Genomic DNA, 26,374 nt, shown 5'->3' with positions numbered 1-26,374 from the left:
AATGGTACTGAAGAATTTATTTACAGGGCAGCAATGGAGAAACAGACATACAGAATAGACTTACGGACATGGGGAGAGGGGAGGAGAGAGTGAGATGTATGGAAAGAGTAACATGGAAACATATTACCATATATAAAATAGATAACCAATGGGAATTTGCTGTATGGCTCAGGAAACTCAAACAGGGGCTCTGTATCAACTTAGTTGGCTGGGATGGGGCAGGAGACGGGAGGTAGGTTCAAAAGGGAGGGGATATATGTATACCTATGGCTGATTCATGTTGAGGTTTGACAGAAAACAAAATTCTGTAAAGCAATGATCATTCAATAAGAAAAAAAAATTTTTTAAGACTGAGGGCGGGGCTAGGGGTTGAGAGGTGGGACTAGGGGTGATGGGCAGTACCCGAGAGAGGAGGAGATGAGGAAGTGGGAGGAGCCTCATCTAGGGGCGGGGCTTAGGGACAAGGCAGGCCAGAGAGCGGCCAGAGGGGTACCAGCCGGGGGCTGATAGGCGGGGCCAAAGATTTAAAGGTGGGACCAAGGACGAGCAGGGAACCTGGAACTGAGGTGGACAAGGCAAGCAACTCCTCACCCGATTCTGCACCGTGTCCTCGGGAGCCGCCGGGAGTCGCGTCCGCCGCCGGAGGCAGAGCGGTGGAGCCGGGGGCGGAGAAAACTGGGCCCTCCGCGCCGGAACTCCCGCCATGACTGATGGCAGCTTCTCAACTGTATCATTCCGCGCATAGCCTCCGGACCCCAAGGCCGCCATCGTCGCGTCGGAGCTCGGCGACCGTTACACTTCTCAACCGCCGCAGCCGCCGCGGTCCACTTGAATAGCGAACGACCGCGGGAAAGCCGGCGCCGCCGCCCATTGGGCGCGGGGGGCTGCTGGTCTGGCCAATCTCAGGGTTACCCGGCGGCGCTTTTGACCAATGAGGGCTAAGAGGCGGAGCGGGGGTTCTGGCTGGGTGGAGCCACGGCTTCTTAGCTAGATGTTTGATCGAACGTTGTGGAGTTTTTTTTAAATCCCGTCTGTGTTTTTATCATTCACTGAATTTCGGTTTTGAACTTTTACGAGGCTAATGCCAAAGCCCCCTACCTCCACCCTAGGCCGACTATCCTCGCAGTAGCAGTCGCCCGGATGTAAGCTAGGGTGGAGCCGAAAAAAGACTGAAGACTTTGCGCAGACTCAGAAAGGTCTTGACGCCACTTCTTCCCCAACACGTGATAAAGTCCCGCGTCTCAGAGCCCGTTTTGCTTTATCCACTTGCCACGTGATGTGGCAACGCCGTCTGGCGCGTAATACGCAGGCGCAGCTTTCCTTCCCTCCGCATGTGACGAGGACCCAAGGGCCGTCACGTGAGGCAGGCGGCAAGCGCGCAGGTGGGGCGGGGTTCGGCGGCGCCTGGTGAGGATCAAAGTGCGGCTGCAGACCGGGAAAAACCCAGCTGGGCTGGACAGCCATGCCCAAGTACTGCCGGGCTCCGAACTGCTCCAACACTGCGGGCCAGCTGGGCGCGGACAACCGCCCTGTGAGGTTCTACAAGTGAGCGCAAGCGAGGGGCGGGGCTTAGAGGGAGGCGGGGCTAAGGGCGGGGCAGTGTGGGGCGGGGCCCTAGGATAAATGCGGCGGCGCCGGGCTTCTGGTCCAGGTTGCAGGTATTGGAAGCAGGGTTAGCTGGCTGAAGGGACCATGTTCCCCGCTTTTCACTTGCAGTAAAAACGGTACATGTAAACGTGCAAAGGTATGATACAGCAGGGATAGACGATTAACTGCAGGTAGTGAACGGGGCGAACGGAGGAAAGGGAGGGCTGTGTAGAGGAGTGAGGTTGGTCCAGGCTCAGAAAGAGCTTACAGTTGTCCACTCGCCATCCCCAAGAACTTGAGGCATCTCAAACTCAAAACACTTTCTGCCATAAGGGTGGTGTCATCTACATATCTCAGGTTATTGATATTTCGCCCAGCAATCTTGATTCCAGCTTGTGCTTCTTCCAGCCCCCAGTCTATACAATTAATCCATGCTTTAACTCTACCCTCTGATACTCCCCATCCTGCAACAATCACAACAAAACCCCTCTTTGGAAATACAGTTACAAATGCCAGTGACAGAATCCTCACTAAACTATTAGGAAATAAAGGAAAAAAACCCACCACGTTCCCAGTCTGACTACTTCTTATCACCTCTGCTATCACAGTGTAGTCCAAGCTGTCATTCTCTTTTAAGATTTTTTTTTTAATGTGGACCATTGTAAAGTCTTTATTGAATTTGTTACAGTATTGCTCCTGTTTTGTTTTTTGACCATGAGGCATGTGGGATCTTAGCTCAGCTCCCTGACCAAGGATCACACCCAAGCCCCTTGGATTAGAAGGTGAAGTCTCAACCATTGGACCACCAGGGAAGTCCCTGTCATTGTCTCCTAATGAGATGCTGTTATAGTTGCTTGCTGATCTCCCTACTTCCACTCTTGCTTCCCTTTACAGCAACAACAGTAATAACTTATTTAGAGAGCACTTACTGTAGCCCAGGTACTGTTCCAAGCTCTTCACAGATAATAATGAGAACAATAATGATTGTACACAGCAGCCAGGTGATCATATAAAAATCACTCCAGGGAATTCCCTGGTGGTCCACTGGTCAGTACTCCACGCTTTGACTGCCGAGGGCCCGGATTCAACCCCTGCATGGGGAGTTAAGATCCCACAAGCCACTTGGTGTGGGGGGAAAAAAAATCAGTTCACATCTGTGTAGTTGAAATCTCCACCAATAGCTGCCAAACTGTTCCTCACACAGGCTGACCCATTCCCACCTCAAGGCCTAACCCTGAATCACTGTTGCAGAAGCCATTTAGCTAAGAGTTTGATGAGAAGTAGGCTCCAAAGTAGATTCCAGAGGGCATGGATGCTAGAAGGAACAAGGTGAAACAATGAGCAAAGTACTGGGAAATAACTTGAAATTCCTGCCAGGGTGCCAAAAGAAACATTTCATTAGCTGTGTTTTAGACCCTTTTAGCACACAGGAACAAATGACAGTCATCTCATGGGGGTGGGTGTCTATGGGGTGTCTATCATGTATGAATTGCAGCTGTCTGGCGTTAACAAAGTCCTGAAATAGTAGTGGCTTAACCAAATTATGGGGTCTGTAGTAATCAATCTGGCCGAGTTATGCTACAGTAACAAACTCACCGAAACTCAATAGCTTATGGCAACAACGGTTTATTTCTCACTCAGACTAATGTCCTTGGCAGGCCATTGATGGCATTTCTCTACTGTATCTTAATTAGGGGCGCAGGCTGGAGGAGCTGCCCCTAGGTGGAATGTTGCTGATCTTGTGGGAAGGGGAAAAAGAGAAAGTGGGGAGAAGTCACCCAGTGGCTCCTGGTAACTTGTGTACTTTGAAGTGGCCCATGTCACTTTTAACTGCTTTCACAAGTCTATAGCAAGCATCAGGTCAGTGGAGTGGAAATGTGTCTCTGTGTGGGGAATGGTAGCAAATGTTTTGAACAATAATTCAGTCTATGCAAGGTTTGTTTTTCTCTCATATAAAGCAAGTACGTAGGTTGGCAGACCAGCACTGATGTGGCAGCTCCATAGTCATTGGGGATGAAGGTCCTGTCTTTCATATCCATCCTCCAGCTGCCACATGCCCCAACCATCATGCCCTACCATTTCTGGTAGGGAGAAAAGGGAAAGGAGGAAGAGTAAAAGGGACTCAACTCTAAACCAAGCTGGTCCACTTCACAAAGCCTTCCCAGAAATCCCACCCAATGATTCTTCATCACTGGGCATTGCAACTGCAAAGGATGCTGGGAAATGTAGTCTTTTTGATAGACCTTTAACCACCCTGATGACATTTTGAATTATGTTAGTAAGGTAAAAAAGAACTAACAGTGCTCTAGATAGAATGGCTAACAAGACTAAAATATTTATACATATAAAAAAAGATTGGCTGTCCACTTAAGGTAGATTTTGAGAGAGGGACATTTCCTATTATAGATGTTGTTATCTAGAGAGAACAAAAGAGAATAAAAATAAGACCAAATTAGGAAGGGGTTTTTAAATGATATTCATTTCCTCCTTTGCCCCTTGAGCTGCTTCTGATTCCACTTGAGGTTGCTTCCACATTTAAGGTACCATCTCAGATGTCTCACCCAACATGGAAATATTCATTTGCCAGGACTTAATTACATGGCCCCACGATGGCAAAGAAACCCAGGAAACAGTCATTCACAGGGCACATTATGGCCTCAAAAAAGTTAGAGTTTGTTAGTAAGGATATGGAATAATCCTTTGGCAGTCTCTGACCAGGAGCAGGTAGGTTGTGCTATTACAGGGTTATTTCATGTCCAGGCAGAATGAGGCTGGTGAGAGCAGCTGGATCTCAGCTGGGGGCTGAGGGAAGTGCAGCAGCAGAGTTCCTGGCTCTGTGCCCTGGGGTTCTTCTCTTGGGCTGCCATCACTCCCCTCTGAGTCAGCCCTCAGTCCTCTTTGACCAGCTAGCCACCACTGTCTGCCCACCACCAACCTCTGTCCATCCCATCCACCTCCTCCCCACAGGTGGCCTCTTTAACTTCTTATGTGGCTTTCCCAGTGTTTCTTTATACAAATACAGTATATGTTGGTTAGTGTCCTGTGGCTGCTGTTTCAAACTGCTGGTGGCTTAAAACAATAGGAATTATGCTATCACAATCCAGGTTGGTTTTACTGGGCCAAAATCAAGGTGTCAGCAGGGTTGCATTCCCCAGGAGGCTCTAGGAGAAAATCTGTTTCTCAGTCTTCCAGTTTTTGGTATCCACAGGCATTTCTTGGCTTGTGGCCACATCACCCCAGTCTCTGCCTCTGTGGTGACATTGCCTTCTCCTCTTTTGTCTGTGGTAATAATATATTCTTTCACTTCCCTCTTAGAAGAATACTTGCGGGACTTCCCTGGCAGTCCAGTGGTTCAGACTCTGTGCTTCCACTACAGGGGACAGGGCTTGGATCCCTAGTCAGGGAACTAAGATCCCACATGCCATGTGGTATGCCAAAAAATTAAAAACAAAAAACAAACTTGTGATTGCATGGAGGACCAACCCGGATGATCTCTGATAATTTCCCCATCTCAGGATCCTTAATCACATCTTTTGTCATGAAATGCAGTATTCACAGCGTCCAGGATTGGGACAAGGATGTCTTTTGCCGGACTATTATTCAGCCTACCACAGTTATGAAAGCTGGTGTACTCCATTTGGAACCTTTTTTCACATAATATATGCCTAAAAATAGCATGTCAGTTCATACAGTGCCTCCAACTTATTTTAGAGCTCATAGTATTCTTTTGTGTGCATGTGTTTGAGTGTATTTATCTTGTCTCCTATGGATGGTACTGTCCCCTACTTTCTAACACTTCTTACTCTTCCTTTTTAAGAAAGAGGGTACAGACCTTATAGCCCTCAGCCTGTTAAGATATCCGGGTGTTTTTATGGTTAACTCCTATTTATGGAATTGAGACTGATTTTCCATTTTCAATTGTGATTTAAAGATACCTAAAAGTTTCTCTTTTAGGTATCTTTGTTTAATACTTAAAGTTGGTCAATTTTTAAAAAAAACTTGTCATTTTGTATTGAGGTGTCACCAATTAACAATGTTGTGATTGTTTCAGGTGAACAGCTAAGGGACTCAGCCATACCTATCCACGTATCCATCCTCCCCCAAACTCCCCTCCCATTCAGGCTGCCACATAACATTGAGCAGAGTTCCCTGTGCTATGCAGTAGATTCTTGTTGGTTATCCATTTTAAATATAGCAGTGTGTACAGGCAACTATAAGTTCATTCTCTTTCTGTTTTGTGAGTAAGTTCATTTTCTATCATTTCTTTTTAGATTCCACATATAAGGGATGTCATATGATATTTCTCCTCTAACTTATAAAATTGCTCAGTTTTAAGAAAAATATTAAGTAAATAATGTCACCTTGTGGAAGACTTTGTGAAGGGGGGATGTGGATAACTATTAGTTATCTAATGCTTCATAACATTTAGCAGCTTAAAATCTTTTGTTTTAAACCTCACAATTTCTGGCAGCTACCACAGGATCAGCTGGCCAGAGCTTAATGACGCCAATAAAGGTCCGTCTAGTCAAGGCTGTGGTTTTTCCAGTGGTCATATATGGATGTGAGAGTTGGACTGTGAAGAAAGCTGAGCACCGAAGAATTGATGCTTTTGAACTGTGGTGCTGGAGAAGACTCTTGAGAGTCCCTCAGACTGCAAGGAGATCCAACCAGTCCATCCTAAAGGAGATCAGTCCTGGGTGTTGATTGGAAGGACTGATGCTGAAGCTGAAACTCCAATACATTGGCCACCTGATGCGAAGAGCTGACTCTTTGGAAAAGACCCTGATGCTGGGAAAGATTGAGGGCAGGAGGAGAAGGGGACAACAGGATGAGATGGATGGATGGCATCACTGACTCAATGGGCAATATTGGAGTAGGTAGCCTATCCCTTCTCCAGCAGATCTTCCCAACCTAGGAATCCAGCTGTGGTCTCCTGCATTGCAGGTGGATTCTTCACCGAGCTATCAGGGAAGCCCGAATAATCACTAGGGATTTGATTTAGGTCATACTGGAATGGCCTAGTGGTTTTCCCTACTTTCTTCATTTAAGTCTTAATTTTGCAATCAGGGGCTCATGATCGAGCCACAGTCAGCTCCCAGTCTTGTTTTTGCTGACTGTATAGAGCTTTTCCATCTTCAGCTCCAAAGAATATAATCAGTCTGATTTCAGTATTGACTATCTGGTGATGTCCACATCTAGAGTCATCTCTTGTGTTGTTAGAAGAGGGTGTGTGCTATGACCAGTGTGTTCTCTTGGCAAAACTCTGTTAGCCTTTGCCCTGCTTCATTCTGTACTCCAAAGTCAAACTTGCCTGTTACTCCAGGTATCTCTTGACTTCCTACTTTTGCATTCCATTCCCCTATGATGAAAAGGACATCTTTTTTGATGTTGGTTTTAGAAAGTATTGTGGAATCATACAGTATTAGGACTTCTTTTTGTGACTGGTTTATTTCACTTACCATAATGTACTCAAGGTTCATCCATGTTATATAGCATGTGTCAGAATTTCTTTCCTTTTTTTTTTTGGCTGCACTGCCCAACATGTTCCCTGACTAGAGATAGAACCCATGCCCCGTGCAGTGGAAGCATAGAGTCTTAACCACTGGACTACCAGGAAAGTCCCAGAATTTCTTTCTTTTTTAAGGCTGAGTAATATTTCATTGTGTATGTGTGTGTACTATGTATATATATATATAGTGTATGTATGTGTGTGTGTGTGTGTGTGTGTATATATATATATATATATATATTCCACCTTTGTTAATACATTCATTTGTTGATGGACCCTTGGGTTTCTTCTGCCTCCTGGCTATTGTAAATAATGCTGTTATGAACATGAGTGTGCAAATATCTCTTTGAGACCCTGCTTTGAAGTTTATTTTGGGGGGCATCTATATCCAGAAGTGGGATTTGGATCATATGGTAATACTGTTTGCAGTTTTTTGAGGAACTACCATACTACTTTTCATAGAGGCTTCTCCATTTTACATTCCCACCAACACCACACAGGGTTCCAGATTCTGCATATCCTTGTCAATACTTGTTATTTTCTTTTTTTTTTTTAATATAGTGGTTATTCTAATGGTTATGAGGCAATATCTTGTGGTTTCAATTGGCATTTTCCTAATGATAAATGATGTTGAACATCTTTTCATATACTGGTTGCCATTTGTATCTTCTTTAGAGTCTATTCAAGCCCTTTGCCCATTTTTTAATCAGTTAATTTTCTGTTGTTGTTTAAAAACTTTTTGTCATGTTTTCAAGCAAACACAGAAAATAGTGTTTAAATGAATCCTCATGTATCTATCACTCAGTTACACCAGTAGTCAACATTTCACTAATCTTTTTCTTCCACTTTCCTCCCACGTACATCTTTAATGCAGTATTTTAAAGTAAATTCCAGTCTTTTATTCATAAATATTTCAGAATATTTTCCCAACAGATGACTATTTTAGAAGCTTATATCAATGTAATGATCACACCTAGCAAAATTAACTTCTTACAATTATCTAATAACCAATTCATGTTCAGTTTCCCCCAACTGGATTAAAATGTCTTTTTACAGAATGGTTGGTTGCAGAGGAAGCCCAGATCTGCCTTTGTGTTGATGTTTCTTAAATCCCCTTTAATCTATAGCCCCACCCTTGGCCCCATGAATATAGGATCTCCCACATTCTAGATTAGTCCAAGAAGGCAATGGCAACCCACTCTAGTACTCTTGCCTGGAAAATCCCGTGGGCAGAGGAGCCTGGTAGGCTGCAGTCAATGGGGTCTCCAAGAGTCGGACAGGACTTCACTTTCACTTTCACTTTTCACTTTAGGTTCCTGTGGAGGAACAGATGAGTGGGGAGGGGATAGTGGCCATGGAAGAGAGACCAGGAAGGAGACTGGAGGCTTTGGGGGATAGACAACGGATTGTGGGAGAGGTGGGCTGATGTTGGGTGTTTAAAAGGTGAAAGTGAAAGTTGCTTAGTTGTGTTTCTTAGACTGTTTGTGACCCCATGAACTATATAGTCCATGGAATTCTTCAGGCCAGAATAGTGCAGTGGGTAGCCTTTCCCTTCTCCAGGGGATCTTCCCAACCCAGGGATTGAACCCAGGTCTGCCACATTGCAGGTGGATTCTTTACCAGCTGATCCACAAGATGGAGCCAAAAAATTAGATATGGGTAGAGGCAGAGGTGGGCTTCCCTAGTGATTCAGATGGTAAAGAATCTGGAAATCCAGGTTCCATCTCTGGGTGGGGAAGATCCCTAGAGGAGGGCATGGCTACCTACTCCAGTATTCTTGCCTGGAGAATCCCATGGACAGAGGAGCCTGGTAGGCTACAGTCCATGGGGTTGCAAAGAGTCGGACAGGACTGAGCAACTAACACACACACAACTTGGTTGGGAGGCATGGCCAGACTCTGGCCCAGGGGAGGCAGAGGTTTGGCACTCACGGCTCTCTGGGTGTGCGCGTGCTGGCGGTTGCCGTGGGGCGGGAGTTGGACCTGACATCACTGACCTCGCTCCCCTGGCAGGTTCCCGCTGAAGGATGGCCCCCGGCTGCAGGCCTGGCTGAGGCACATGGGCCGTGAGCACTGGGTGCCCAGCTGCCACCAGCACTTGTGCAGCGAGCACTTCGCCCCCTCTTGCTTCCAGTGGCGCTGGGGCGTGCGCTACCTGCGACCCGACGCCGTGCCCTCCATCTTCTCCCGAGCGCCGCCCGCCCAGGTGAGCTGGGGAAGCCCTTTAGCTGGAATCGGATCCCCAGCCCTCCTCGCCTGGGGAATTTTCCCTTGGAGTCTGGCCCTGATGTCCGCCACCCCGCGCCTTGTCTTCCAGAGGCAGCAGAGTTCCCGAAGCACGGAGAAACCCATCATGGCTCCGCCTCTGCAGGCGACCCCATCCTTGGCCCCTGGGCCCGTACAGCTCTTGGTGCTGGGGCCAGCCTCCGGGGCCCCCGAGGCTCCAGCCACCGTGTTCCTGACGCCCCTGTCGCTTCAGCTGGCTCCCGCGGGGCCGCGCCCTGGAGCATCGGCCCAGCAACCCCGGGCCGGGCTGGGCGCGGCGCTGGGCGTGCTGCAGCGGCGGGTGCGGAGGCTCCAGCGGCGCCACGAGCGGCACCAGGCACGGCTGCGGGCCCTGGAACAGCTGGCGCGGCAGCTGCAGGCGCGGGCGCACTGGGGCCGGCTGTGTGCGGTGAGTGCCCAGCGTGGCTCACACAGCCCCAGTGTTTCCGTCTAGAGTCCAGAGTTGAAAAGTCACAACATTTCACCCAGGTTTCCAAGCTGCTGCCGTGAAAAAAATCAGTCTGGCGATGCTAAGCAACTATGGGTGGGAGCTGAGTAGTGGCTGCTCCCTTTATTAATACTTAAGCACCCCTATTCTCTTCTAGGGGGTTCCCAAGTGGCACTAGAGGTAAAGAACCTGCCTGCCAATGCAGGAGAAGTAAGAGACGTGGGTTGGATCCCCGGGTCAGGAAAATCCCCTAGAGGAGGGGACAGCAACACATTCCATTCTTGCCTGGAGAATCCCATGGCCAAAGCAAAGTTTCCCAGAGTTTACTGCTGGGTATTTTCTTGGGTGGGAAGTGAAGAGGATCATGTTTTTAAAAATAAAAAATTGGCCAGGCCTTTTTCCTCCTTAAAACCCCAGGGGCAAACTTGAGGTCCCAGGGCTCTTGTTCCTGCTTGGAAAAGGGAGGTGGGGAGGAGTTTCTGAAAGCCCCTGAGGTGCCTCTGTAGCTGAGGTGTCCTCACCTGACAGCCATGGGGTGGACCTGGCCCACAGATACCATTCATTTGGCCTCACTAATGCTTTAACATATTTTCTGGCCTTTCCCAAAGGCTCAGCAGATCTAGCAGGACTGGGTTCATATCCCAGATGGTAGCAGTCAGCTGGAGCTGCAGTGGCCGTCCCTGGAGGCTCTGTTTGAGACTGGCCTGAACCAGCCATGCACCAGACGGACATGCTGGTGGGGGAGGGGAGAGGGACAAGCACGGAACTCAGACTCAGGCCTGAGGCTCTTCATGGAGCCTGCCAGGGCCCCTGGGCTGACGTGTGTCTCTCTCTGCCTCCCCTGCCCGTCTTCCATCCCTGTTTCTCAATCTCTTCTCTCTCCCACATTCATCTTTGTCTTTCTGCCCCCCAATCTCTCTGTCATCCCATTTATCTCCCCATTTCCCTGTGTCTCTTCATCTGCCTCTTTGTCTGTCCCCCATACCCCTGTCCCTGTCTCTCTGTCCCTGCATTTCTCCCACCCCCGTATCTGTCTCTCCATGTCTCTGTCCCCCTCACCTCTGTCCGTTTTCCCATACCGCCGCATTCCCTCCTGAATGTCTCTCTCGTTCTCACCTCTCTCTCTGCCCGTGTCTCTGTCTGTCTCCTGACACCCCCTCCCCTCTCAACCTCCCTGTTCCTCATGGTTTCTCCCCTGCCCCCACTTCTTCCTTCCCTCCTCCCCTCCTCTTACTTCCCTGTGTCCTCCATCTCTACTACTTCTCTCCCTGGGATGGCCCAGCTCCCTCGACCTGAGGAATCCCAAGCCTTCACCATCATCTGTGGAGGGCCTGACATTGCTGTGGTCCTTGCCCATGGTCCTGCACCTCCCACGCTGGACGCCAAGCCTGAGCTCCTGGACACTCAGACTCCCAGTGCATAAGGACCAGGACAGATAATGTCGTGGGAAGGATGACAGAAGACAGAGGAAGACACACACATCACACATAGGCCTGGCCCGCATGCCTGGGGCATAGCTCTGCCTCCCTCAAAGGCCTGGCTCCCACCACCTCCTCCTAGGAACCCCTTGAACTTTAGGGCTGACCTGGGCCCAAGACCTCTGTCAGCAGTGATGACCCTGGGTACCAGGTCCCAAACCCACCTTCAATCTTTGTGGTCAGTAAAATATTCTCAGAGCAGGACAAGCATTGTTTGCTTGGGGAGAGTTGTAACTGGTGCTGAAGAGCCCCTCATACCCTTTCCCAAGACTGGTGCCAAGCTGGGGATACAGCAGTGAACACGGCTGACAAAAGTCCTGTCCTCATGGTGCTCCAATTCTGCTTGAGTAGAAGATGAAATAGTGAACTAATAAACAATATAATTTCAGACTGTGATAAGTGCTATAAAGACTGAATGAAAATATAATGGGCTGCAGCGAGGCGGGTGTTGGGGGGTGGTGTGGGCAGAGGGAGGGAGGGAAGATTCTCTAAGGAGACAGTGTTTGAGCAGAGATCTGGATGATGAAAAGGAGCTGGCCTGGAAGGCATGCAGACTAGATGTTCCAGGGAGAACAGCCCTTGTTCTAACAGCAGCATCTAAGGTGTAAGCTGGAGGAGGGCAGTGTTGCTATGGTGAATCAGGGAAGGGAGTGAGTTTGTAAGGAGGGCGGGGTTGGGAGGCAACGTTAGATAGAGCCAAAAAGGTCTCATTGAGAAGGAACCAATAAGTGAAAGCCTAAACGAGAGGAGAAAGGAGATCAGGTATTTGGGGGAGGAGCATTCCAGGCAGAAAAAACAGCTAGTGCGAAGGTCCAGGGGTGAAGGGGGACAAGGAGGCCAGTGTGGTTACAGTGGAGTGAGTGACAGGGAGAGTGAGAGGAGGTGAGATTGGCGAGATGATGGGACTTGTGGGCTATGGTTGAGACACTGGCTTTTATCTGGGGTGAGGTGCAGCAAGCAGATGCCTTTAGGAAGGTCCTGATGTGATAGGTATTAATAGGTCCCCTGTGGCCGCATATTGGGGTGTTAGGGGGAGCAGGGAGAACAGGCAAGAGGCTGCTGCCACAGTCTAGGTAGGAGAGGATGAAGGATGGACCAGGGTCAGGGCCTGGGATGAGGGTGAGGGATGAAATAGCTTGGAAATACCTTGAATGGAGCTACTGGGCCAGCCCATTAGAAGGATGAAGGGTGGAAGGCAAAGTCAACCAGTTCTGTTCAGATCAGAGTGGACACGGCAGGCCATAGTCAGGTGTGAAACAGCCAAGCCACTGTGATGAAGCCATCCTGGGCTGGCTCCTGGAGGCCTTTCTGGGGAGGGGTCTGTTGGCAGAGATGTACCCTACACTGCCAAAGTCAGGCAGCATGGTGATTAAGGCGGGCTACTTGGATTCAAGTCTTAGCTCCATTTTACCCACTTGCTCTATGCCCTTGGGCAAGTGGCTTAGCTTCTCTGGCCTGGTAAGTGCGTGTGAGCACTCTGCGACAAGTACCGTGACAATGACCTTAGGAGTCTCTACAAAACCATCCCTCTGAGACATCACTTGTCTAGGGCGAACATGGAGAAGAGGTCAGGTCTGATACGTCAGAGAGAGAGAACACCTGTCACCACCACAGAGACCCCTGCCCTAATTGGTCTGGTTTGCAGGCCTGCGGGGAAGGCGCTATCACAGCAGGAAGGACTGGGCCGGTTTTCCCAGGACTTAGCGACTGAACAACTGCTTCATCTCTCCTTCTGTCTCCAAGCCTCACATCTTTCTTGGTGGCCATTTCTTCTTCCCCATCCTCGGTGTCTCTTCCCTTCCCATCCCTGCCTGCAGCCTTTTCATCAATGCAAACAGCCTCACGCTGTCTCCGCCCCCGCGCCTGGTTGGGGGTAACACGGCGCATGCGCTGTCAGTGCCCCTCCCTCTCCACCCCCATCCCCCCGTCGGCGTCTGGGCCTCATCCCCTTCTCTCTGTCTCCTTCTCCCCCATCACTTCTCCAGACACTGACACCCCATTACTCCAGTTTCCCCGGCTTCAGCTTTGGTCTTCAGCCCCATCCACCCGAGGTAAGACGGGTAGAGGGGAGGCCGGCGGAGAAGGGGAGGGGCAAAGCATCCTGCATCCTGAGATAAACAAACCCGGGGAGGGGGCGGCCTAGACTGAGGGGCCTGACGCGGGAGGAGAAGAATGGGGGACTGGCCTGGGGGAAATGGTAGACCGTAGGCCCACAAACCAGGGTCCTCTGATGGGTGACTGACATCTCTATGGTTGCCCAAAATCCAGTGCTGGGGGCGTGAGAGCCATCCGGAGCCCTGGGAGCGTTTTGAGGGGCTCAGATTCTGGAGACTGCGGATCACCCTCTCTAGTTGACCTCTGCCCCTAGGATTTGCCTGAAGCCCACCCCCAACTCTGCACCTGTCCCCCGAGGGCCACCGAGGACCATGACTAAGACAGATCCTGCCCCCATGGCCCCGCCGCTCAGGGCGGAGGAAGAAGAAGAGGAGGAGGAGGATGAGCCTGTCCCGGAGCCCCCCAGCCCCACCCAGGAGCGCCGGCAGAAGCCTGTTGTGCACCCCTCGGCACCAGCCCCCCTCCCCAAGGACTACGGTAACCCCCCTCCCCATCCTGCAATATGGCCTGGAGCCTTGGGTGGCCAGGGAGGTCTGGCTGAAAACTCCGCTGGTGGAGATGGTGGGAGGACTCCCGAGGATTTGAAGGTGGTCTGGAGGAGTCATGGCCCTTGCATCCCTACCCCCCTTCATTCATTCATTCATTCACCCACTGGAGAATGGAATTGGGATAATCCTAATATTTGATTCATGACACATCATTCAGTCCTTTAGTCATTCAACAAGCATGTTTTGAAAGCCTGCTATGGACCTAGAAGGTGGGGCAGACAGATCTAGTCTTTGCCTAAGAAAATTCACAGGCTTCAATAATGGTCACACAAATAAGTACAAAAATACAGGTACATAATTAAAGACATGATGAGAATCGTGTTTGCCAAGAATAGGAGTCTGCAAGAGCCTTTTAAGATACAGTTTTCCTGAATAAATAACATTCAAGGGAGACCCAAGGATGGATTGAGGGTTAACAAGGGGAAGGGGATCCCAGGAGAGGTGACCACAGGAGTGAAGCTTCTGAGGTAGGAAGCTGTGGAGCTGAGAGGAAGGTGTCCTCTTAGATAAATAGAAAGTGTCTACTCATTCACCAGCAGTACTATACTCGGTGACAAGCCTTTGCTGGGAGATGGAGATTTAATGGTGAGCACTCCAGGCATGATCTCTGCTCTCAGGAGAGAAGGCAAGACTAAACAAGTAACAGATATATAAATCAGATAAGTTCAGGGGCTTCCCTGGGGGTCCAGTGGTTAGGACTTTGCACTTCTACTTCAAAGGGCATGAGTTTGATCCCTGGTCTGGTAACTCTCACATGTCATGAGGCATGGTCAGAAAAAAAAAAAAAATCAGATAAGTTCAGATTGGAGTGAATGCTATGAAAGAAATAAAAGATGGAGATATAATAATAGAGAATGGCTCGGGGGAAGCACCTTGAGATAGAGCAGTCAGGATGGGTCTTTCTGACGAGGAAGCATTTAGGTGGAAACCCTGAGCATGAGGGGGGCTTCCCTGGTGGTTCAGTGGTAAAGAATCCACCTGCCAATTAGGAGATGTGGGTTCAATCCCTGAGTCCGGGAGCTCTCCTGGAGAAGGAAATGGCAGCCCACTCTAGTATTCTTACCTGGAGAATTCCATGGACAGAGGAGCCTGGTAGGCTCCAGTCCATGGGGTCGCAAAGAGTTGGGACACGACTTGGTGACTAAACAACTGAGCAAGAGGAGGAATCAACCATAGGAGACCTGGAAAAAGAGAGTTCCAGGCTGTAATCAGCAAGTTGCAAAAGCCCTGAGGCAGGACTGAGCTTGGAACAAAAAGAAACTCATGGTGCTGCACTTAGGGAGTGATCAGAGTTGAAGTGAGAGGTTGGCAAGGGCTAGATCTGGGAAGGGCCTTCAAGGCTACTGTGAGGACTTCGTGTATATTTTAAATGTGATGGTGGGGAGAGCAGTTGGGGGCGGGGGCATGGGTATTTAAAAGCAGGGGAGTGGCAGTTCTGATTTATATTTTTAAAAGCTCCCTCTGGTTACTGCATAGAGAGAGTGGAGCTCAGCCAGAACTGGGTATAGGAGGAGGCTTTTAGATGTTGGCTGAGAATCCTCAGTAGCTGTATGTTCAACTAGGTTCCAAGTTCAGAGTGTAGGCACCAGCAGGATAGGGCAAGAGGGATGGCCTCTGTGGACGTGTGTCACTCCCTAGAGGGGGATCAGAGAGGCTAAAGGTTGCCCTCAGTCTGATAGAAAAATAACATTATCTGGGTGTCCAGGGTAGGGTATCCATCCCGGAAAACTGGAAAATTTCCTTTGGAAATGTGGCTGGGACCTGTGGCCTGCTGGGATGTCAAAAGAGCCTAGGGTGTCTGTTCCCCACCCCCAGGAACCCTGCTGCTTGTGAAACAAGGAGGGTTTGGTCACAGAAGGTGAAGGAATCTGAACACGTGGTTGAGGCCAGAGAGAGGGCTAAGGTGGACTCCAAGAGAAACTCGTGTACGTGTTTATTAAATGTGTACATTAATTCAGTGGAGACTGAGCATCTCCCGGATGCCAGGGCCTTGGGGATAAGGGAGAACAGAAATGCCCCAATGAGGGGGACAAGTGAGAAAGAGAGATAGAGGGAAAAGAGGGAAGAAGAGAAAGAGAGGAAAAGAGGAGGGAGGAAGGAGTAAACAAGTAATGGGTTTTGGGTTTCTTTTTGGCCACATCATGAGGCATGCAGGATCTTAGTTCCTTGATCAGGGATTGAACCCAGGTCTCTGCAGTCTTAACCAGCAGATGGCTGGGGAAGTACCCAAGTAGTGATATTCTTAAAGAAATTTTTAAAAAGGCAAGAGGGACTTCCCTGGCGGTCCGATGGTTAAGACTCTGTGCTTTCAGTGAAGGGGGTGTGAGTTCGACCCCTAGTTGGGGAACTAAGATCCCACATGCCCTGCGATGCAGCCAAATTGAAAAAAAAAGAATTGGGGGCGGGGGGAGTAAGAGATGGAGAAGGGCAGAGGTGCTTACTTAGCCAGGGTGGTCTGGGGAGGCCTCTCTGGAGCCTTAAGAAGATCTGAGGAAGGCTGGCCCTGGCAAGAAAAACAGCAAGCACAAAGCCCTGAGACAGCAATTTGCCTGGCAAACTGAAAGGGCGGAAGGAGGCCAGTGTGACTGGAGGGGAATGAGTGAGGGGGAGAGAGCAAAGAACAGACAAGGCCAGTTGGTGCAGGGCCTTTGGCCAGAGTGAGATTTGGATCTGTACTCGAGTGTGATGGGAGCCAGGGCAGGGATCTCCGCCAAGAAGGGCTGAGGTTTTAAAGGAGCACACAGGCTGCCTGCTGGAGACTGTACGGTACTTCCCTGGGCTCTCTATCATCTGGTCATTCATGTGCTCATCCATTCAACAGGCACTGAGTTCCCACCACATGCCAGCCCTGTGCTGGGTGCTGAACATTATTAGAGGGCAATCCTCAGAGTCTAAAGCAGGGAGATGGAAGTTCCTCTGGGTTTCCCCCTGGCTGGCCACAGGTTGGATCCTGCCCATGGATACATTTTATGTGGACTGCACAGTAGCTGAAAAATTGGGGAGATTTTCCTTAAAAACTGATTTCTGGCTTTTAAGTTTTTTTTACTCTGGGACTTCCCTAGTCATCCAGTGGCTAAGACTATGCTCCCAATGCTGAGTGCCTGGGTTCGATCCTTGGTCAGGGAACTAGATCTAGATACCGCCTGCTACAACAAAGATCCCACATGCCGCAGCTAAGACCCAGTGCAGTCAAATAAATAAATCAATATTAAATTTTTTTTTCTTTACTCTGGAGATTTGGCCTAATCGTCCCCAGACTGACAGGGTACCATGGGCCAGAACAGTAGCAATCCCCTTTGGCATGCAGACTCCTTGTCACACTTGTTTCGTGAGGTAGAGGTGGTTGTTATACAGAAATTGCCTGATCTTTAATTTTTCAAAACAGAGGGCATCCTAAGTTTTATGTGAAACCTCTTTATTTTGAAACCTCATGCTGGCCACACAGAAAATGCCCAGGGCCCAAAGGCCACCAGTGTGAGACCCTGCCTTAGGAGGTCTTAAAGACAAAGACCTCGGGCTGCTGTATCTCAGGGTGGAAGGAGGCGGGGTCAGGTTGCCTGGGGGTGACCTTGGACCTCTCACCACCCCAGCCTTCACCTTCTTCGACCCCAACGACCCTGCCTGCCAGGAGATTCTGTTTGACCCCCAGACCACCATCCCTGAGCTGTTCGCCATCGTGCGTCAGTGGGTGCCTCAAGTCCAACACAAGATCGACGTCATCGGCAACGAGGTAAGGACACTGGTGATGCAAGGGAGGAGGGGAAGGGGTCCCTCACGTGTTTGGGTAACCCTCCCTGGTCCCTGGCACCCTTAGATTCTGCGTCGAGGCTGCCATGTGAATGATCGCGATGGGCTGACCGACATGACACTGCTCCATTATGCGTGCAAGGCTGGGGCCCACGGAGTCGGTGAGGGTCCTAGCCCCCAAACCATGAACCCCCAAACCTAGGCTCCCACGCCCGACACAACTCCAGCCCTCCAACCTCCATCCTGAGTCCACAGCCTAGGACCCCAAAGTGCAGTCCCTGAGCCCCAGGATCTGCCCTATGGCCCTGGCCCCACTCTCTGGAGGAGGGGACCCAAGCTGACCTGGGCTGTCGCGCAGGGGACCCCGCGGCGGCGGTGCGCCTCTCGCAGCAGTTGCTGGCTCTGGGCGCAGACGTGACCCTGCGTAGCCGCTGGACTAACATGAACGCACTTCACTACGCCGCCTATTTCGACGTGCCCGATCTCGTGCGTGTGCTGCTGAAGGGTGCACGGCCCCGAGGTGAGGAGGAGGGCCAGGCTGGGAGCGGGCAGGGCCTAGGAGAGGAAGGAGGTCTTGAAGCAGGAGGAGGGTGCTCAGGTGTAGGGAGTGAAGAAGGGTGGGAAGATGACTAATGGTCCCGGCTTGGGAGGCCAGGATAGGAGGCGGGAGGCGCAGGAAATGGGGCTCCGTGGTCCTTAAAGCTGCTGGGACCTGGCAGGAGCTAGTCGGGAGGGGTGTGGCCGAGGAGGGGCGGGGCTCTGTCCGAGGCTGCGGGAGGCATTGGAGCCTGCGGGTTAAGAGAGAGATGAAGAGATGGACTTCCGGAGACTGGAAGGCAGCAGCGAAAGGGCTGGGAGCCGAAGGCGCTCACTTGGAACCCTCCTCTCACCCACTTCCCAGTGGTGAACTCCACGTGCAGTGACTTCAACCACGGCTCAGCCCTGCACATCGCTGCCTCCAACCTGTGCCTGGGCGCGGCCAAGTGTTTGCTGGAACACGGCGCCAACCCGGCGCTTCGGGTACTGCCACCCTGGCCCAGTCCTGTTACCTTCCTTTTCCTTCCTTCCCAATCCCTTTCCAGCCAGCAGGCCTCTGCAGAGGATGGGAGGGGGGCAGGACCACTTGCCTTTCTTGAAGCTCTCATTCCCCGTTGGCCCAGTTGGACCCTTGACCTGGTACCACAGGAGCCCATCTTCTGTGTTTGTCCTTCCATGGCCCCATTTCTGGGCTTGGGGTCTTGGCCCTGAAGGCATGACCTACACTACTGAAGTGGGACTTTCATTCCCCTTTGGCTCCATACTTGACATCCCCAGGCTGGGGTCTTAGGGGTGGGCTTCCCTGGGGACCATGGTTTGAACCTTAATGCCCCATCCCTTCCTGTTGCCATGTTGGCCCAGGCCATGACCTTACTCCCATCTCTGCTTCACCTTGACCCAGGATCTCTGGGGGCATGGCCTCAGTGGGAGGGCAGCCTACCACTACTGAGTTTTCTCCCCCTCTCTTCCTGTTGGTCCACAGAACCGAAAGGGACAAGTGCCAGCAGAGGTGGTCCCAGACCCCATGGACATGTCCCTGGACAAGGCAGAGGCGGCACTGGTGGCCAAGGAGCTAAGGACGCTACTGGAGGAGGCAGTGCCACTCTCCTGCGCCCTCCCCAAGGTCACACTACCCAACTATGACAACGTCCCAGGCAATCTCATGCTCAGCACACTGGGCCTGCGCCTGGGAGACCGCGTGCTACTGGATGGCCAGAAGGTCAGGAACTGGAGCAGGGAGGGGAGGGCAGGACTCAGCGCTGAAAGCTGGGGCCTTGGGCAGAGTCCAGACTCGCCCCCTCTGTCTGTCCACCCTCCCGGGCATGCACACAGCGTTTATTTCATCCAACAGTTGTTCTGCTAGAGCCTTCATTATGCCCCACGCTGGGCTGAGCTCTTAATCCAAGGGGGACAACAGATCCATCTCCTGACAGTGACAGCCCAGAGCAGTTGTGGCTCTCTTGGGGAAGCACAGGCAGAGTGATCAGCACAGGTCGGCCCCATTTGGGGCCCCCTGGGCCTTGTGGTCCCCATTCAGGGCCACCTGTGCTCCCAGAGTGATCACTCCTTTGCTTGGGAAAAAAGTATGGATCAGAGCAATCAGGGGTGTGATGGGGAATGCACCCACTTGAAGATGTGGAGGAGTAAGCCAGGAGAAGAAAAGGAGAAGGGAGGGGTCTTAGGAAGAGGGAGCAGGGATAAAGTCCCAGAGGACAGAGAATATCTTCATTCATCCAGGCATTCCAAATTGAATTCATTTACCTGATGTCCCTCAGGCTCCATGCTGGACCCAGCCTGTCCTTGGGGGTAAAGACCTGTGTCAGCCCCAGCCTTGCTCTCATAGAACTCCATTTCTATTGAAGAAGAGACAGTCAATAAAGTCAACTCACAGTTAAGATAATTTCCAGTAGCAAGGGCTTTGAAAACATTTATTAAATGCAAATATTTAATAAATTGGCCCTGACCGAGGGCAGAGGTGGTTTTAGCTAGGGTCTTCTGAGAAGGCATCTCTGAGGAGGTGATATACGGGCTGAGATGGGAAGGAGCTCATCTTGTAAAAATATAAGACAAAGGAAACCAGAGGTACAAAGGCTCAGAGGAGTGTGCATGGAGGGGAGTTATCTAGGGAGAGTGAAGTGGCAAGGTTAGCAGGCGCTGGATCATACTAGACCTGCAGGCCACTGCAGTGACTGAATTTTGTTTCTTTGTGCAGTGAGAAGCCATAAAGTCACACTTTGTTTCCTAATCAAGAGTTGTGCATGCATCAGCCCCCTTTGGAAAGTTCTTGTACGTGATCTAATCAAATCAGTGTCCCAGTTTTGAAAGCAGGAGGGGTTGACTCTCTCCATTTTACAACATAGAAGACTGTAAGAAATCCAGAGTGGTGAAGCCTTTGTCTGGAGACATGTAATAACAGTCTCTGCCTGGAGAGGAGCAGCACAGCACAGTGGTTATTAGGATTTGCTCAAGCCCATCTCAGCTCTGCCACTTGCCAGCTGTGGGGCCAGTGATTTCACCTCTCTGGGCATCAGTTTCTTCATCTGTAAAAGGAAACTAATAATACCCATTTCAGGGGGGTGTATGAGGTTTATTTTAAAAATGAATTTGTATTTTACAATGTTGTGTTAGTTTGCTTCACTGTACAGCAAAATGAATCAGTTACACATACACACATATCCATTCTCTTTTAGATTCTTTTCCAAGTTTAAATTAGTTAAAATGAGTAAAGCCCTTAGAACAGGGCTTGGTGTACACCGAGTGCTCTTTGTGTGCCAGCCACTGTTCTGATCCCCACACCAACTCTCCAAAGGAGGCACTATTATTTAGCCCATTTTATAGACAAGGAACTGAGGCTTAGAGCAGTGAAGGAACCTCACCCAAATGATAATAACCACACTCACTGCAGCTAAGCAATGTCACATATATTAAAAATGTTTCTACCAGATAACTAGACTCTGAGGTGGACTGTTATCCTCATTTTACAGGTGACACTGAGGCCCATGCAGTCCCTCTACAAAAGTGACAGTATACTAATAGTCAACACGTACTGATCCCTTACTCAGCACCAAGCCCTGTACTGAGGGCTTTTCTGTCTCTGTAGCATTCATGTCCAATAGACTTTGTGAGATTGGAAATGTTCTGTGTATTTATAGTCCAGTGAAGTAGCCACAAGCCACATTGTGGTTATTAAGAACTTGGAATGTGTCTACTACAATTGGGGAAATATTTAATTTTAGTTTTTTTTTTTTCTTTTTTGGTCACCTTGCTCAGCATGTGGAACTTTCCTGACTAGGGATCAAACCCATAACCCCTGCAGTGGAAGCATGGAATCTTAACCACTGGACCATGGGGGAGGTCCTGATTTCAGTTAAATTGTCATTATGTGGCTAGTGGCTATTTACTACATTGGACAGGGCAGCTCTGTAACAATCCTGTAAGGTGGGTGCAATTTCTACTCCCATTTCGCAGATGAGGACACTGAGGCACAGTATGGTTAAGTCACATAGCCAGTGAATGGTGATGTCCAAGCTGAGATGCTGAGATTTGAGCCTGGGGCTCCCTCATACACTCCACCATGCTGCTTGTTGCCACTGATCTTTTTTTTTTTTTTTTGGCCACTCTGTGCAGCTTGCAAGATCTCCAGGGACTGAGCAGTGAAAGTGCTGACTCTTAACCTCTGGACCGCCAGGGAATTCCTTGTGCCAGTGATCTTATCATGGCCTCCCAAGGCCCACCCAAGCCATATCCTCCCTTGTTTTCTCCAGACGGGCACACTGCGGTTCTGCGGGACCACGGAGTTCGCCAGTGGCCAGTGGGTGGGCGTGGAGCTGGATGAACCCGAGGGCAAGAATGATGGCAGTGTTGGGGGTGTCCGGTACTTCATCTGCCCTCCCAAGCAGGGTCAGTCCCACTGGGGTCCACTCAGCAGTGATGCTGCTGACTGAGTGGTGGGGACAGGGGTGATGATGGGGCAGGGGCCAGAGGCCTGGACAACTCCCAGCCCAGGCTCTGTCCCCCCAGGTCTTTTTGCCTCTGTGTCCAAGATCTCCAAGGCAGTGGACGCACCTCCTTCATCCGTCACCTCCACACCTCGGACTCCCCGAATGGACTTCTCCCGTGTCACTGGCAAGGGCCGCAGGGAACACAAAGGTCAGGCGGAGCCCACGGGGTGACAGGAGCCAGTCTTGAGGATATTCTGTGGGTAGCCCAGCTTCTGTGACTCAGTTTTTGCTCAGGCCCAAACTCCCATTTTAGAGGACAAACTCTTGAGTCCCTGACTTTTTACCTGAGTTTCTCCTTTGATTCAGTACTGGTCCCACCCAGTTCTTGGAAGGACCTGTATGTGTTCCCTGCCCCCTGTGACTTAGCTTCCCCTTAGACCCAAAGGCTTTCTCCCAGTTTTAGGGAACAATCTGTGGGGTTCCTGGCTTTAGTGACTTGCTTTATCCTCAGACCCAATTCCCTCCTTCATTTTATTTATTTTCCCCTCTTCATATTTTTATTTTAAAAATTTATTTGCTGTGCTGGGTGTTAGTTGTGGCACATGGGATCTTCCATCTTCCTTGCAGCATGCAGGATATTTAGTTGTGGTATGCAGAATCTAGTTTCCTGACCAGGGATTGATGTGGGCCTCCTGCATTGGGAGTGTGAGTCTTAGCCACTGGACCACCAGGGAAGTTCCCCCCTCTCCTTCATTTTAAAAGGACAGTTTCTAACTTTTGACACTCGGTTTTTCCTTTGGCCTCAATATCCTTAACTTTGAGAAAGAGTTTTTGGGGTTCTCTAGGTTCTTGACTCAGTTTTCTCCCACACGCCTAAAGCCCCCAACCCCAGTTTCTCTGGCAGCTGGGGTTTTCTTTCAAGGCCCCCAGCCCCCCACTCCTGTTTCAGAGAAGGGCTCTGCAGTTCATCTCATTTGATCAAGGACAGAGTTCCTACCTGTGGTTTTCTGGGTGGCACAGCGTCCCCTGGGCTGGCATCTAGAGGCCTCACCCTCAACCCTTGTCCCCTCCACCCCCAGGTAAGAAGAAACCCTCATCATCCCCGTCTCTGGGCAGCCTGCAGCAGCGCGAAGGAGCCAAGGCTGAGGTTGGAGACCAAGTCCTCGTCGCTGGCCAGAAGCAAGGGATTGTGCGCTTCTATGGGAAGACAGACTTCGCCCCAGGTGAGGATCACGATATGGGCCAGGGGGCAGGCAGGGCCTCAAGGCGTCCTGACCCCCTCCTGTTTCAGGGTACTGGTATGGCATCGAGCTGGACCAGCCCACCGGCAAGCACGACGGCTCTGTCTTCGGTGTCCGATACTTCACCTGCCCCCCGAAGCATGGCGTCTTTGCACCAGCATCTCGAATTCAGAGGTGAGCCCAGACTCTGATCATTGCCCAGGGTACTACCTAGAGCCCTGATACCCGCCACAGATGTCTCCTCCTCTTGGACCAGGAGGATAGAGTGGACACCCACCCCCATACCCTAGCACTTTCCTCGTAGGCCCCCTGCAGCTCAGCTCCTGCCAGACCCTGGCCTCTTGTGGCTCTGACTCCTCCCACTTCTCATGTCTCCCCAGGATTGGTGGATCCACTGACCCCCCTGGGGACAATGTCGGAGCCAAAAAAGTACATCAAGTGACAAGTGAGTTGAAGGATGGGTGTGCGGAGGAATGTGGTTTGAGGGTAGGCAGGAAGGTCATGGGTCCTTAGGTATATGCTGGTGACAGGATCTCCAGTATTTAATTGGGGATCCAGGAAAATGATGAGTTGGACCCCCAAAAGGATGGGTGTTATGGAGAAGAGGATGTTGATAAGGCTCTGAGCAGGTACTGGGGACATGGGTAGGTCTCAGAGGACACAGGGAATATTATTGAAAAGAGAGTCTAGATGGCTGTTGGAAGTGTAGGATATTGGGGATGTAGATAAATATTAATGACAAAGAGTCTGGGTGGATACTGAGGACAGAGGTGGGTCTGTCATCCCATCACCTGAGACCTTGCCCCTCTCTTCAGTGACGCAGCCCAAACGCACTTTCACAACAGTCCGGACCCCAAAGGACATCGCATCAGAAAACTCCATCTCCAGGTGCGTAGCAACCCTTGGTCCCCTCTCCTGTGAGATAATTCAGGGAAAGCCATCCACCAGGCCACTGGACAGAGGGGTCTGGAGTTCTGGTTGGGGCTGGAAATAGAGGTTAGGAAAACTTAGGACTTAAGTTAGCTTACCCGGAAACAGTCTTTAGAGAGTGAGGCCCCACCATGAATCCTGGTGAATTCAATTTTTAAGAGGCAGGTAAGACCTTCCCTGGTGGCTCAGTGGTAGAGAATCTGCCTCCCAAGCAGGAGACAGGGGTTCAATCTCTGGGTGGGAAAGATCCCCTGGAGAAAGAAATGGAAACCCACTCCAATAATCTTGCCTGCGAAATCCCATGGACAGAGGAGTGAGCTACATACAGTCCATGGGGTCGCAAAGAGTCAGACACAACTAGCAACTAAACAAAAATAAGGGAGACAGAACACCCTCTGCTCCAGAGGAGCCCAAGAGAGCCGGAAAGGTGGAGGCAGAACCCAGAAAGGGCAAATCCCAGACCCTTGGGGAAGAGCCAGGTGGGGATGGGCCCAGATGCTCCCACACCCTGCACTGGGCTGTGACACAGTTCTTTTCCCCAGGTTGCTCTTCTGCTGCTGGTTTCCTTGGATGCTGAGGGCGGAGATGCAGTCTTAGAGGCCCTGGACATCTGACAGAGACACAGAGCCCCCTCTAGTGTCTCCTGACACAAGGAACCCCCGAGTCACCCTGAGATAGAGATTCCCAGTAACACATCCAGAATAGAGACCCCATTAGCCAGCCCTCGATCACTGAGGCCCTATTAACAGATTCCCCCATGATGACCCCCCAAATACAGACCCTATGTTACCCAGAAAGAGATTCCCTGAGTGTAGTACCTTCAGGCTAGTCCCACCCCTCAGATCAGACCCTCCAATTAACAGATTTCCATCTCACCCCAAATGATGGTGACTTTCTCTACATAATGCTCCACAGTAGAACATTTCTGAGTCACTAGTCACTGGAGCAGAACCATCCCCTATTAACAAAGACCCTCCCCGCATCAAACCCCCTTGAAAGAAACATCTCCAGAGAAGAGTAACAGACCCACATTTAATATCAGTCCTGTCAAGATGTTGTGACTCCCATGGTCACCCCAAAACCCTTAGACTGCAATCGGACACTCCCTCCATTAACAAAAACCTCTACTCTTACCCCTCAAGAAGAGACCCACATTAACCAGCCCACTGTCACCCCCAATTTACAGATGCCAAAACAGTCCTGGAAGTGCTAATTACAGGACCCCCAAGTCTTCCTATCCTCTGCACCCTCAAGAAACCCCCAGTGCCTTGTATGAAGCCCACCCCATGTGGCCCACAGCACCTGTGCTGGCCAGGTTCCCAGAAAATTCTCTATTTTTTAAGTAATGATTTCCCCCTTTGGGGGACCCCAAAATTTGGAGGCCCCATTCTGGGACTCAGGATCCCAACCCCCAGAGTACATGTCCCAAACTTCCCTCTGCCCTTAATTCCTACAGCCCCTAGGAGAGCCCCAAACCCTAACTCCCAGGACCCCCAAATCATGGAACCCCAAATCCCCAGGGAATCCCAAATTTAAAAAATCCGATTCCAAGCCCCCAGGAAACCCAACCATGGAAGTCCCTATGCCTGAGATGGAGGAGACTGTAGTCAGGATATGCATCCTGGGCATCCAGGGCATGTCAAGCCCTATTCATAGGCACCAGGAGACCCCCAAACAGAAATTCTCATCCCTGGAAACCAGAGGACTTCAATGCCCCGAGTCCATGGATCTCAAGATACCCAAATTCCAAGAGCCCCAGTCCCAAGGGAATCCCCAAATCCTCAAGCCTCCCTCTCTAATAGACGAGGAGCATCGAGGCCTTGAGGGGATCCCAAATCCTGGAGTCCCCATTTCAATCTAAGTTCTGGTCACAGGTCCAAAACGCCAAATCTAAGTTACTGGCCCTGAAGGACCTCAGAGCACCCTGGACAGACCAGCAGAAGCCGACGGAGACCCTGAAGGCCCAGGGTGTCCAGGGCAGACCTGGGGCCCTGAAAACCAAGGACAGCTCACGACTGCCCCTTCACTG

The 26,374-nt window shown here is 50.7% G+C and overlaps 3 protein-coding genes across 4 annotated transcripts in view; 2 read left to right on the top strand and 1 right to left on the bottom strand.

The window, feature by feature from the left end:
- The window catches only part of WDR62 (WD repeat domain 62), a 50,377-nt gene extending 49,609 nt beyond the window's left edge, over positions 1-768 (bottom strand). The window contains exon 1 of the mRNA XM_068992264.1: positions 592-768. Within this exon, the coding sequence (XP_068848365.1) occupies positions 592-768 (177 nt within the window). The remainder of the gene's footprint in view (positions 1-591) is intronic.
- Positions 769-1,346: 578 nt separating this feature from the next.
- Positions 1,347-11,231, top strand: THAP8 (THAP domain containing 8). Of its 2 annotated transcripts, none has more exons than XM_068993408.1 (4): positions 1,347-1,545; positions 9,109-9,301; positions 9,413-9,663; positions 11,081-11,231. In XM_068993408.1, the coding sequence occupies exons 1-4, from the start codon at positions 1,463-1,465 to the stop codon at positions 11,229-11,231; spliced, it is 678 nt and encodes a 225-aa protein (XP_068849509.1). In that variant the 5' UTR covers positions 1,347-1,462. The 2 variants fall into 2 exon arrangements, with proteins under 2 accessions (XP_068849509.1, XP_068849507.1); XM_068993406.1 differs by having other exon boundaries at positions 9,413-9,775; positions 11,091-11,231.
- Positions 11,232-13,712: 2,481 nt separating this feature from the next.
- On the top strand, positions 13,713-26,349 carry CLIP3 (CAP-Gly domain containing linker protein 3). Its single transcript, XM_068992313.1, has 13 exons — positions 13,713-13,878; positions 17,540-17,679; positions 17,764-17,857; positions 18,055-18,216; positions 18,598-18,716; positions 19,216-19,452; positions 21,998-22,133; positions 22,254-22,382; positions 23,254-23,397; positions 23,466-23,589; positions 23,796-23,860; positions 24,231-24,303; positions 24,888-26,349. The coding sequence occupies exons 1-13, from the start codon at positions 13,713-13,715 to the stop codon at positions 24,940-24,942; spliced, it is 1,644 nt and encodes a 547-aa protein (XP_068848414.1). The 3' UTR covers positions 24,943-26,349.
- Positions 26,350-26,374: the final 25 nt, after the last annotated feature.

Source organism: Capricornis sumatraensis, chromosome 20 (genome assembly GCF_032405125.1).
Source record: "Capricornis sumatraensis isolate serow.1 chromosome 20, serow.2, whole genome shotgun sequence".
Classification (NCBI taxonomy): Eukaryota; Metazoa; Chordata; class Mammalia; order Artiodactyla; family Bovidae; genus Capricornis; species Capricornis sumatraensis.
This window is presented reverse-complemented; position numbering and strand designations above follow the sequence as displayed.

What these genes read in the sequence shown, in the direction of transcription:
- CLIP3 (XM_068992313.1), top strand. Translation starts at nt 13,713, where the DNA reads ATGACTAAGACAGATCCTGCCCCCATGGCCCCGCCGCTCAGGGCGGAG. An exon ending in CATCTGCCCTCCCAAGCAGG is followed by an intron (nt 22,134 to 22,253) that starts GTCAGTCCCACT and finishes CTGTCCCCCCAG; the next exon opens with GTCTTTTTGCCTCTGTGTCC. An exon ending in TCAGAAAACTCCATCTCCAG is followed by an intron (nt 24,304 to 24,887) that starts GTGCGTAGCAAC and finishes TCTTTTCCCCAG; the next exon opens with GTTGCTCTTCTGCTGCTGGT.
- THAP8 (XM_068993406.1), top strand. Translation starts at nt 1,463, where the DNA reads ATGCCCAAGTACTGCCGGGCTCCGAACTGCTCCAACACTGCGGGCCAG. An exon ending in CGCCCTGTGAGGTTCTACAA is followed by an intron (nt 1,546 to 9,108) that starts GTGAGCGCAAGC and finishes CTCCCCTGGCAG; the next exon opens with GTTCCCGCTGAAGGATGGCC. An exon ending in GCCGGCTGTGTGCGGTGAGT is followed by an intron (nt 9,776 to 11,090) that starts GCCCAGCGTGGC and finishes GGGATGGCCCAG; the next exon opens with CTCCCTCGACCTGAGGAATC.